This window comes from Microcaecilia unicolor, chromosome 3 (genome assembly GCF_901765095.1).
Source record: "Microcaecilia unicolor chromosome 3, aMicUni1.1, whole genome shotgun sequence".
Classification (NCBI taxonomy): Eukaryota; Metazoa; Chordata; class Amphibia; order Gymnophiona; family Siphonopidae; genus Microcaecilia; species Microcaecilia unicolor.
Window position 1 is genome coordinate 303,351,612 of NC_044033.1, and position 12,278 is coordinate 303,363,889.

General features: G+C 43.4%; 1 protein-coding gene across 3 annotated transcripts in view; it reads left to right on the forward strand.

Annotated features, from left to right (window-relative positions):
* The window catches only part of DIP2B (disco interacting protein 2 homolog B), a 596,277-nt gene that overhangs the window by 241,361 nt on the left and 342,638 nt on the right, over positions 1 to 12,278 (forward strand). For all 3 annotated transcript variants that reach the window (XM_030198260.1, XM_030198261.1, XM_030198262.1), the window contains one exon: positions 11,580 to 11,705. In XM_030198260.1, the coding sequence (XP_030054120.1) occupies positions 11,580 to 11,705 (126 nt within the window). The remainder of the gene's footprint in view (positions 1 to 11,579; positions 11,706 to 12,278) is intronic.

Here is a 12,278-nt window from a genome sequence, read left to right on the forward strand (position 1 = left end):
GACGCGTGTCGGGTGCAATGGAGGGGACAATACCTTTTATTATGCAACGTGGGACTATACCCTCATACAACATTTTTGATCCAAAATAGCTCTTTGAATACTTTACTACACAATCATATCTATTTTACAGCAGAAAAATGCATCTTGTGCTCCTGGGTAAATCCAGAGCCTCCATATTTTGGACGTGAGGTTCCAGTGTCCACAGTCTGGCATTATAGGAGATAAGTGATGCAAAACTATCTGCAAAAACAGAAACAAATTACCTTTCTGTTTGAGATCCATATGTACAATCTCTATTGCTGGTATTGAAGAGTTTGATACTGAATCACTTGTATTCTCCTGGAAGCTATTAGGAAAATACTGAGTTGCTTGTCTGTTTCTGCTTAATTGGAAAGTTGAAATCTTTGGGTATGAGGAGAGGGGCTCAGTTGGAGGAATGGATATATATATTTTTTTGTACAACTGATAGAGGGCTATAAGAAACCAAGCTCTCTGCATTTTTTTTTAATTCTTTACTCTGTGGTCAAGTATTGCTGAAGTTTCACTGTACTATGTTTCTTAATAAACAGATTTGAATATAAAGAAGAACCCTGAAGAACTCCAGATGTACACTGTACTTCTGTGGCTTTAATCTGATCTTTAAAAACAAAGGATTTTCTCCCTGCTAAAAATGATAATTTCAGCATCAATAATAAAATCTAATATTTATTACCATGCTTATGTAAAATATTTGAAAAGTCGGTGACTTTTCGTCCGTTTGATGTAACAGTTCATTTAAAGCAGTCTGCAGGGTTAAGTTTTGCTTAGTGACATCAGTAGCTAAAGAGCCATGATGCTGGCGGGCTGCTCTGACTTGTCTTTCGAGATGTATAATGTCTTGATCTCTAGTTTTCTTTTTGAAACTTCAACAGCTTTTTATATCTCCCTGAAGAACCACCTTCACTGTCTCCCAGAATAGGATAGGGTTATCTTCATGATCTGCATTATTGGTACAATACTTATGCCAACAGTCTAGGAGATAGTCAAGAAACTTAGCATCACCATATAGACTTAAGGGGAACTTCCACACTAAAGGCCCTTTCCCGTCATGTGTATCCACCCAATCCACCCATATCATTGCATTGTCAGAGGTTTCATATGGACCAATTTCCGCCCCCTGAACAAAGGACATTAAGGAGTAAGACAGTAAAATGTAATCAATGTGAGAGTCATTCCGTGTGCCTGGGACAGGTTGGTATAGTCTCTTTCCAGAGGATGTAAAACTCACCAGATGTCTGAAATCAATACAAAGTCCAACAAGTGAAAATGTTCTTAGAGATAAGGTACTCATTGCTGGAACAGCTAAGAGATAATTTGCAAGCTGACTTAGTTTTGCTTTGCCAAAATGAGAAAACATTCTCACAAAGAGACGGCTGAGGGGAGGGATGATTGAGGTCTACAAAATCCTGAGTAGTGTAGAACAAGTAGATTTTTACTCTTTCCAAAAGTTCAGTGACTAGGTGACACTCAAGGAAGATGGAAATACTTTTAAAACAAATAGGAGGAAATATTTTTTCACCCAACGAATACTTAAGCTCTGGAACTCTTTGCCGGAGGAGGTGGTAACAGCGGTTAGCATATCTAGGTTTTAAAAAGGTTTGGACAAATTCCTGGATGAAAAGTCCATAGTCTGCTATTGAGACAGACATGGGAAGCAACTGCTTGCCCTGGGATTTGTAGTATGGAGTGTTGCCACGATTTGCGTTTCTGTCAGGTACTCATGACCTGGCTTGGCCACTGTTTGGAAAACAGAATACTGGGCTAGGTGGACCTGTTTGTTCCATTTGAAATCAGAGATGTGCACAAGGTATCTTGTTAGGTTTCATTTGTTTTTTTATACATTTTTTTCCGATTTTCAGGTGTTTATTTGGTTACGTTCAAACACTTGTTGGAATAAGGAATTTTTAGTGTGTGCTAAATTGTAAAATGGGTCTCTGAATCATAGAACGAAGACATGATAATTGAGATGTTCAGGTTGGGATATGCTCAATTGTGGTATTCTAGAAAAGGATATGCGGGCATAGAGACTATTTCTAAAATACCTGAAGGAGTGCATGCAGCAGAAGTATCCACTTTACAAATACAGACATGGGAAAAAAATCAACATAAGAAATATGCAACTTTAGGTGCATATGTGCCATCACATACACATGAGTGTCGGCATTTAGATGCATATGTCAGCCATTTTTGTAACCCCTGTAAATCTAAATACTGCTGGTTAACTTCAGGGGCAGCAGTCTTTACTTGGTTTCAGTTTTGAGAAGGAAATGGACAAAAAGGGATTAAAGAGTATACCTCCCTTAATCCCTCCTGTAAAAGGCTGGCCAAAAAAAGCACTTTTAAAAACCGCTATGTGCCGGGGAGTAGCTGTAAATCCCGATGCTGGAATATTTGGTCAATATAGATCAATACAAATGCTTATATTCCATCTCAAACCAAGAAACAGCTCAACAGGGATTACAATTAAGAGGACTTGCTGTGTGTAACAAAATTATGTACACAGAAAAAAGAAATATTAGCAACAACAATTACTCAAAACATTTCTTAAACAAGTAAGCTTTAAGTAATTTTCTAAGTGGCCCTTTTACCAAACAGTGATAAAAAGTGGCTTTAGCTTGCCTTACGCCAGTCATTCCCACACTCTTAAGATCTTTTTTACCACTGTGGTAAAGTGGCTGATTCTTCTAGTTTCCTTCTTAATGGCCATGTGCTAATTGCCACCCACTATATAGTCGGTAAGGGTTCACGCTCTAAACTTGTGCTAATCAGCATGTGGTAATGCCCATGCACTAACCGATTAGTACAGAACACACCTACTCGCCGTCCCCAGACCTGTTCCCAGCACTAAAAAATAAATTTATTTTTTAGTGCAAGAATAGTGTGCGCCTATCCCAAAATTACTATGGGACACCTCAGCGCACCCTGGCGAAATCCATTTTTTTGCTTTAGTAAGCATGCATTAGTGCTCACTGCAGTTTTGTAAATGGGCCCCTAAATCTCTAACAAACCTCAGCCCAAGCCCTAAGAGGAAGGGCATTCCAACAGTTTGCGGCTTGATAAGGAAAGATGTTACATAAAATTTTGTAGTTTTTTTTAAAGTTTTGTTGGTGAGTAGTGGAGATTCAAAAAGTCCTTCAAGTTTAATTTAAGTGAAGGTAATTCTACAAATGAAGTTAAATATTCCTGTACCTGACCCCATGAAAGTCTTTTTAAAATAACATCATGCCTGAATAGGAAGCCCATGCAGCGTGGAGGAGTGGCCTAGTGGTTAGGGTGGTGGACTTTGGTCCTGGGGAACTGAGGAACTGAGTTTGATTCCCACTTCAGGCACAGGCAGCTCCTTGTGACTCTGGGCAAGTCACTTAACCCTCCATTGCCCCATGTAAGCCGCATTGAGCCTGCCATGAGTGGGAAAAGCGCGGGGTACAAATGTAACAAAAAAAAATCTAAAACCTGACAGAGGGGTGAGAGGACTTTGACATTAAAATGTTCGTGTCTGGGGGTAGCTGACTTAAAAACAGAGGGATCCCAAATCCTATTGAAATCCCCATCAGTAGTAGGAAGGTTACCATACTGCAACAAAGTGTTCCTTAACCACTGATAAAAACAAGCATCATAATGATAGGGAGCATAAACATTGAACAGCACCAGCTCTTGTCTGTTTATAAGAAATTTACAAATAACAAAGCGCCTCTCTGTGTCTTCCTGTAGCTGTTGTATTTGAGTCATGTTCCCTCTAAGCAACAGAATTCCAACCCCACCATTCTTTCCCCTAGCTTGGTCTGCTACACAGGTCCCCCCACCCACCAAGTTTTCATGCTCAGGCACCTAGAGATGGGTTTCTTGTAGAAAGGCCACATCTGCCAGATGCCTTTGCAGGGCCTGAAAAATTTTTTTAAACCAACCATATCAGTCTACTAAAGGTCCCAGCTGCCCCACGCCAATCTCAAAGAAGATATGGAGAGGGATTGTCCCGACTGCTTCCTCCTCCCCCAAACCAAGCACCACTCGTGCTCCAGGTAGCTCCCCTCAGCTCTAAGTGTGTTCCTATCCATCGGTACACTCGCATCCAACAGTGAACTAAACCTCTTCCACATAGCCAGGGTAACAACCCACCTCCTATCCACCCGCCATACAAGCACCTCTCCCCCCGCCCCCCCCCCCCCCCGAAAACCAAGCTATAGTGTTCTGCCTGGAAAGAGAACTTGACTGCCTTCAGATATTCTCTCCCATCTCTAGCCTTATTCCCTCCTCCCCCCCCCCATGGTCCCACCAACCAGCTCTTCAAAGCCCTAAGCAAGTCCCACCTTCCCTAAAAACAATCACCTTATATAATGGACCTCATTGGGAATTAATCCTCTAACAAGGATAGCAGGCAAACAGTTACTCTAGGAAGAAGCAATCGAGTCCACCACAGGCAGGCCAAGCAGAGAGGTATGCTCTGTGGGAAGCACTGTACTAGGTGTCCCCAAAGTTGAAGGGACCTCCTCACTAGAAGGCTCTGCAGAACTAAGGGTGTCCTCAGCTGGTTCCTCACTGCATGGAGGCGAAGCAAGTTGTGAGAAGCATCCACTCCCTGTCCAGGGCTTCTGTGTCCTCAGCAGTCGTTGGTCTCCCGGTACTGGCGGCATATTACAGCCTGTGTCTCTTCTGAGTCTCTATGGCTTAGCCTCGGATGAAGCCTTGGTTCCTTTATCTGTATCCAAAATGAATTTTCATGCTTCTTTTGGAGTAGTAAAGAATTTCTGGTGCCATTCACCGTCATCACCAACTTGACAGGGTACCACATCCCCACTCATAGGCCCCTGTTTTGTATCTCCATCTTATATTGAAAAAGTTCCTTGCGCTTTCATAAAGTTATGGGTATAGGAATAGGAGAAAGTGGGATGTTTGACCAAAGTAAACCAAATCCTGGATAAATAGATGTTAAAAACACTTGTTTATTGATGAAAAAAGACTCGACACAACCGTTGTGTTTTGGCCGTTAGGCCTGCATCAGGAGTCTCAGTTGATAGGCGAACATCTGATAAACAAGTTTAAAAGTACCCGGTGAGGTGATCCGTATAGTGAGTCTGTAGCTCAGTCACTGGAGAGCAGCTGATGCAGACGTTGAAAAACACGTAATGTGTTGATCTATGAGGTGGGTCTTTAAGAAGACCTTTTTCAAAGAAACTTGCTCGTTGACAAATGTACGTAAAAATCCTAACCTCTGCTTGACAAACTTTGAGCTGTCTTGCTCTCTGGAGCACTAATTCTGTCTCTTGATTGCGTAGCAACTTTTCCACAAAGGCCCATGGGGGCAAAATAGATCCAGCCTGGGCTCCCTATGAACTCTTTTAATTTCATACTTGTGATGCCATAGTGTCAGGAAAACAGGCACAGAGGAGGTTTTGAACATATGTCACAGGATCTCTACCTTCTCTATCATCAGGTATTCCAAGGATCTGTAGGTTACACCTCCTGCTCCTAGTTTCCAGGTCCTCCAGTTTGTCCAACAGGTTTCAAGGGAGTCCAGTCGAGTGGTGAGGGCTTCAAATCTATTCTCTAGTCTTACCACCACCAAGTCCACAATTTCCATCTTGGCCCCCTAATTTCCTTTAGAACCAGGCCCTATATGGCTTCAGGTGTTTTAAAATGAGTGTTCTTGCTGGGAGCGGTAGAGGGGGCCGGGGATGGTGACTTAGCTGGGCTATTAGGTCCTTTGCCCAAATGTCCAGTTTTTGCAGTATACATGTCTTTTATGGAGACTGGGGTCTTTGGCCTAAGTTTCGCTCCTTACACTCGACAGAAACGGCACTATCTAAAGTCTGCAATGACCTGTTCCTTGCCAAATCCAAAGGTCACTACTCCATCCTCATCCTCCTCGACCTATCCACCACTTTTGACACTGTCAATCACAATTTACTTCTTGCCACACTGTCCTCATTTGGGTTCCAGGGCTCTGTCCTCTCTTGGTTCTCCTCTTATCTCTCCCACCGTACCTTCAGAGTACATTCTCATGGTTCTTCCTCCACCCCTATCCCACTCTCTGTTGGAGTTCCTCAGGGATCTGTCCTTGGACCCCTTCTTTTTTCAATCTACACCTCTTCCCTGGGCTCCCTGATCTCATCTCATGGCTTCCAATATCATCTTTTTGCTGATGACACCCAGCTTTATCTCTCCACACCAGACATCAGTGCGGAAACCCAGGCCAGAGTATCGGCCTGCTTATCCGACATTGCTGCCTGGATGTCCAACCGCCACCTGAAACTGAACATGGCCAAGACCGAGCTTATTGTCTTCCCACCCAAACCCACTTCTCCTCTCCCTCCACTCTCTGTCTCAGTTGACGGCACCCTCATCCTCCCCGTCTCATCTGCCCACAACCTCGGAGTCATCTTCGACTCCTCCCTCTCCTTCTCTGCGTATATCCAGCAGATAACCAAGATCTGTCGCTTCTTCCTCTATAACATTAGCAAAATTCGCCCTTTCCTTTCTGAGCACACCACCCAAACTGTCATCCACTCTCTCATTACCTCTCGCCTTGACTACTGCAACCTACTCCTCACTGGCCTCCCACTTAGCCATCTATCCCCCCTTCAGTCCGTTCAGAACTCTGCTGCTCGTCTTATCTTCCGCCTGGACCGATATACTCACACCACCCCTCTCCTCAAGTCACTTCACTGGCTCCCGATCAGGTACCGCATACAGTTCAAGCTTCTCCTACTAACCTACAAATGCACTCGATCTGCAGCCCCTCCTTACCTCTCTACCCTCATCTCCCCTTACGTTCCCACCCGTAACCTCCGCTCTCAAGACAGATCCCTCCTTTCAGTACCCTTCTCCACTACCGCCAACTCCTCGCCTCACCCCATGCCTGGAATAAACTCCCTGATCCCATACGCCAAGCCCCCTGTCTCCCATCTTCAAATCCTTGCTCAAAGCCCACCTCTTCAAGGTCGCCTTCGGCACCTAACCACTATACCTCTATTCAGGAAATCTAGACTGCCCAACTTGACATTTCGTCCTTTAGATTGTAAGCTCCTTTGAGCAGGGACTGTTCTTCTTTGTTAAACTGTACAGTGCTGCGTAACCCTAGTAGCGCTCTAGAAATGTTAAGTAGTAGTAGTAGTTTAGGTATGGCACTGTAATGACATATAGGATCCCCAGTGCTTCCAGAGGATTTCTAGGAGCTGATGGCCTCAGACCTTCTCCAAATCCAGGGACAAGAGCCTGCTTCCATTGCTCAAGAAGTAGTTCCACTCACTGGCCAGCGAAAACAGTTTAGACAGAGCTCCTGTGTCCAGTGGTGCTCCTGCACTTAGTAGCTGTGATCCCAGGATCTGGGGCCTTTCAGAACAGTAGGGTAGAATCTGAGCTGCTCCTCATCTTCCTGACTGGGCATACACCTTGTGCTGCATCTCCCTTAAAGTTCCGGCTACCACTGGCCTCTCGCCCCTCCTGCAGTTGGGAGCACTGAAATTGATGTTTGCCCCACACACCTCTGCAAACTGTTCTCTCCAGTGCAGTCTGCAGCACACTGGAACTGGGCGGTGGCCCATCGTAGGAACTCTAGTCCAGTTTACCAGTTGGGACCACACAGTTCAGTGGGCTTGCCCGCTCCTCGAATCCCAGGGATGTTCTCCTGCCACGCACAGTGTCTGGGTCCCCAGATGCATACTGCCACTGGAACGTCTCTGGAACGGGTACAGGCCAGTGTTACCTGGGGGGCAGCTAGGAGTGAAAGTCGAGAGAGAAGAGTGGAGCTCTTTCAATGTGCAACTATCTTGACAGCAAGTTCCGCTAGAAGTCCCTCAGTGTTCCTCTTTATCAGCAGTGATATTCAATATATTGATGCTGCTCTTGTGTAGATTGTTGAATTGCCTGGGTATAAGATTCAGATCATATGCTGCTGATATTCAGTTCTTGATTGAAATCAATAAATCTGTAGAGGATGCTTTCCAAATGTTAAGACTCTGAATATAGTGAATCAGTGGTTGTGTGTTAATCACTTAAAACTTAATATTGCTAAAACTCGTATCCTTTTGTTTAGCCATTTATGTGGTGAAGTACCTGAAGACTTTGACTAATGATGTAAAAGTTCCTATTAATGAATGCTATTGAGAACTTGGGAGTCCTTTTTGATTCTTCTGTATCTATGAAGCTATACGTTACTAAAATGGTTAGGCAGGTATTCCTTAAATTGAAGATAGAAGACTATGAGACCACCTTAGTCCTTCCTGTTTTAGATTGGTTGTTCAGGTTGGTTGTGCCCTGCTTTGACTGTTGTAATGGGTTATTGGTGAGTTTGAATAAGAATCAATTGAAAGCTTTACAGCAAGAATTCTCAGATTTTTCATGGTTTTGCCATTTTACATATGTATTGAAAGAATTTTATCGGTTCTCATCAGAACAAAGAATCATATTCAAAATCTTATTATAGGTATTTAAGGTGTTACATAACTTAGTTTTTGCCTGTTATTGCTACAACATTGCAAATTTATCAACCTGTTAGGACACTTAGATAATCCATTTTGAATTTATTGGAAATACCATCTTTTAAAATGATTAAACTTGAAGAGTATCAGTCCTCAGTGTTCAAGGTTATTGTCCCAAAGCTTTGGAACGGATTACTGTCCTCATTGAGAGTATTGCAGAATTGTGCAGAGTTTAAAAGAAGTTTGAAAACCTTTTTATTTTAGCAGGCCTTAGGATGTTAATTTAAAGAACATATAGAATGTGTGAAGAAATATAATCAGTATGCTTGAGTCCAGTTTTTATTGAGATAATAGCATTATGTTTTATTGTGTATACTTTATATATGAAAGTTTTTGTTGCGTTATTTTATTTTGTATATTGTGTATGTTGATTTGTGCACTGACAAGTACTTTTGGATTGTATGGCTAATAAATATTTTAAATAAACTGCTGCATCTGAGTGTGCCGCTTTTGCATGGACACTAAGAATGGTCATAACCTTGGTTCAAGCAGGAGAATTTGTCACCACCCTTGATCTCAAGGAGGCATGCTTGCATGTACCCATATGGCCACCACATCAGTGGTTTTGATGTTTTGCAGTGCTGTTGTGTCACTTCCAGTTCAGGGCTTTGCCCTTCGGACTCGCCATGTTTCTAGGAATGTTTACCAAGGTTATGGTGTTGGTGACATCCTTCCTTTGGTGCCAGGGAATCAGCATTCACCCGTATCTCCACAACTGGCTCAATGGTGGGTTGTCCAATTTGGACAGCGTGGTGGCGACAGACAGTGTGATCAATTTTGAGAAGAGCAGACTGATTCCATCGCAGACACAACATGAGAAAGGTTATTCTGAAGGAGATCAAAGCTGGTTGAACAAATTTGTTGTTTTTTCAGGCAAGGCAGGCCCAGGGTCTGGGAGTCTGGGAATATGTCCAGGTTCTGGAGTCGATGATAGTGATGGAAGTGGTGCCATGGGCAAGGGCTCATATGTAGTCGTTACACGAATCTCTATTCAGTAGCTGATCTCCAGTGTTGCAGAAGTATGCCTTCATCTTCTTGGATGCTGGTTGCCAAATGGAGTATGCAGTGGTAGTTGTCACCCAGGAATTTGATAGTCTGAGCTCCCTTTCCGATAACACAGTGAGAGGTGGTGACAATGGACATCAGCAAATCTGACACAGGGCATCTGGACAGAACAGGAGTTTTCGTGGTTGAGAAATCGCTTGGAGCTCAGGGCAGCGTGGAATGCCTTATGCAAATTTGCTAATTTTCTGGCAGGGGCTCCAGTCCGAGTTTTCTCCATTGGAGACAGTGGCAGCTTATATCAATAAGCAAAGCAGGACCTACAATCATCCGATGGTGGTGGAGACAGTCTCCTTCATGATTTGGGCGGTGAAAAATCTTCTCTGCTTGTCGGCAGCTCAAATTGTGGGGTCCTTGAATGTGGAGGCAGACTTTCTCAGCAGGCACTCCTTGGACCCAGGAGAATGGAAATTATCCAGCCAGGGTTTTCAGCTGATAGTGGACCAATGGGGTTCTCAGCTGCTGGACTTGTTGGCGACAAAAAGGAATGCCAAAGTGCCCAAGTTCTTCAGCCACTGGAAAGAACCAAGCTTAATGGGTTTCGATGCCCTACTGCAGCCCTGGCCAGAGACACATCTACTGTATGTCTTCCCTCCTTGGCCATGGTAGGCTCTATGTTAAAAAGGATCACATTGCACTGATGTCGAATAATTCTCATAGCTCTGGATTGGCTCCTTTTGAGCCACTGCATAAGGCCTCCTTGAAGGTCTTACTCTAAAGACACTGTTCTTGGTAGCTGTTTTGTCAGCACGTAGGGTTTTGGAGCTTCAGATACCTTTCTTGGCTTTTCAAAGGCAGGGGTCTCCCTGTACATGGTTCCTTCTGAAAGTAGTATCAGAATTTCATCTCATCCAATCTGTGAAGCTTCCATTATTTTGCAAAGAGGACAAAGAGGCTCAGTATTCTTTCTTGAAGTTTCTCAATGTGCATTAGTTATCTGGCAGTTACGAATGAGTTTTGCAAATCTGACAGATGTGCTTCCTGGTAAACAGAGGCTTGGCCTTATGGCTTCCAAGCCCACAATTGCTAGATGGCTGAAGGAAACTATTGCATCAGCTTATTTATTTGCAGGGCAGCAGGTTCTCAGGCCTTGCAGGTTCATTGTTTGAGGCAGTGACATCCTGGGTGGAGACAACCTTACTGTCTCCAGCGGATACTTGCAAGGCAGCAACGTGGTGGACACTGCATACCTTTGCCAAGCACTACAGGATGGACATTGCAGTATGTTTGGAAGCCAGTTTTGGGGCTTCGGTCCTCAGGGCAGTGGTGCCAGGGTCCCACTCTAGGGATTGCTTTAGAGTATTCCACAGTTTCTGGAATAGTGGGAACTACATAATGGAAGGAAAAATTATGTCTTAGGTCTTATATGATGTTTTCTTTCCATTAGTCCTTCCCACTATTCCAGAGGTCCTCCTGAGGTTTCTGCAAAGTTCAGTTGGTGCAAAGTAAAGGGTGAGATTTTTCCTGTCACCTTGCTTGGTACTTCACACATATCTCTTGTTTGCTACAAGTTGTCCAGAGATTAGAAAGATCCACACATGTTTGCTCCTTTGGTTACTGTTAAGTTAGTGAATTGTTTAAGGTTGTGTTCTGAGTTTCTCCTTACTGCTTGTATAAATAAATATGGAGGCACTGGACTGGATGCCAAGAGTGATGTCTCAGCTCAGTTTTCAGTTCTCTATCTCCACCTGCTTGGGTGATGGACATAACTATCCCACAGGTTCTAGAACAGTGGGAAGACTAATGGAAAGTAAATTATCAGGTAAGATCTAATTTCTCCATCTGCAGTAAATGTCCCTTTCTTGGCATTTCCTTGTTTGCCGTTGACTTACTGGACCTACTGAGTGGTAGCCCTTAGTCAGCAGCTCATGAACCAGCCTGTGTACAAAACTTCTATAGTTTCAAGTGCTGTGTCATGTCCTGAAATGCCATACAAGATACTAAAAAAGTAATTTTTATTTGCACATGCTCCTTCATAATCCAGGTCTTTCTGTTTTATAGATATCCACACAGAAGCTGTCCAGGCAGCTTTGGCAAAGCATAAAGAGCAGAAGATGGCACTGCCCATGCCAACAAAGAGACGATCTACCTTTGTTCAGTCCCCTGTTGATGCCTGCACACCTCCAGGTTAGAGATGAATACAATGCAAGGCTATTCTGCATTGTACCTTTTATAGAATTAAAATCTAAAAACTCATTACAATTTCATGCAAGACACATTAAAATATATCAACACATGTAAGAGACTTTTTTTTTTTTTAATAAAGTAGAAATTTTATGCCATAGCGATTGTTTTTACAGACCTCTCATTGTCGAGGGCTGGCATTCATGCGAGGGAAAGTAACACATTTCATTACACCTACAAATACCACTGAGCAATCTCATCCCCACAGCAGATCTCACCCCAAGTTTAACATCAGGAGAGACTTCTGTAATGGGAGCCAAGTTGGCTTTACATATGACTGCCAGTGATTTTCATCCTGTGCAGTATGACAGCTGATTTCAAAGCTAAGAAAATGGGAGTGTTATCTGCTATCAGAATCCCTCTCTTGCTTTTTAGTTGTGATATATCAGTGGGGGGGGGGGGGGGGGGGGGGGGGTTCTCTACAAATACTGTCATTGAATAGCTATGAATTAGAGGGACCTGTGACCTAACATGTAATACAGAATTTGATAATCTAAAACCATGCTTACAATAGTA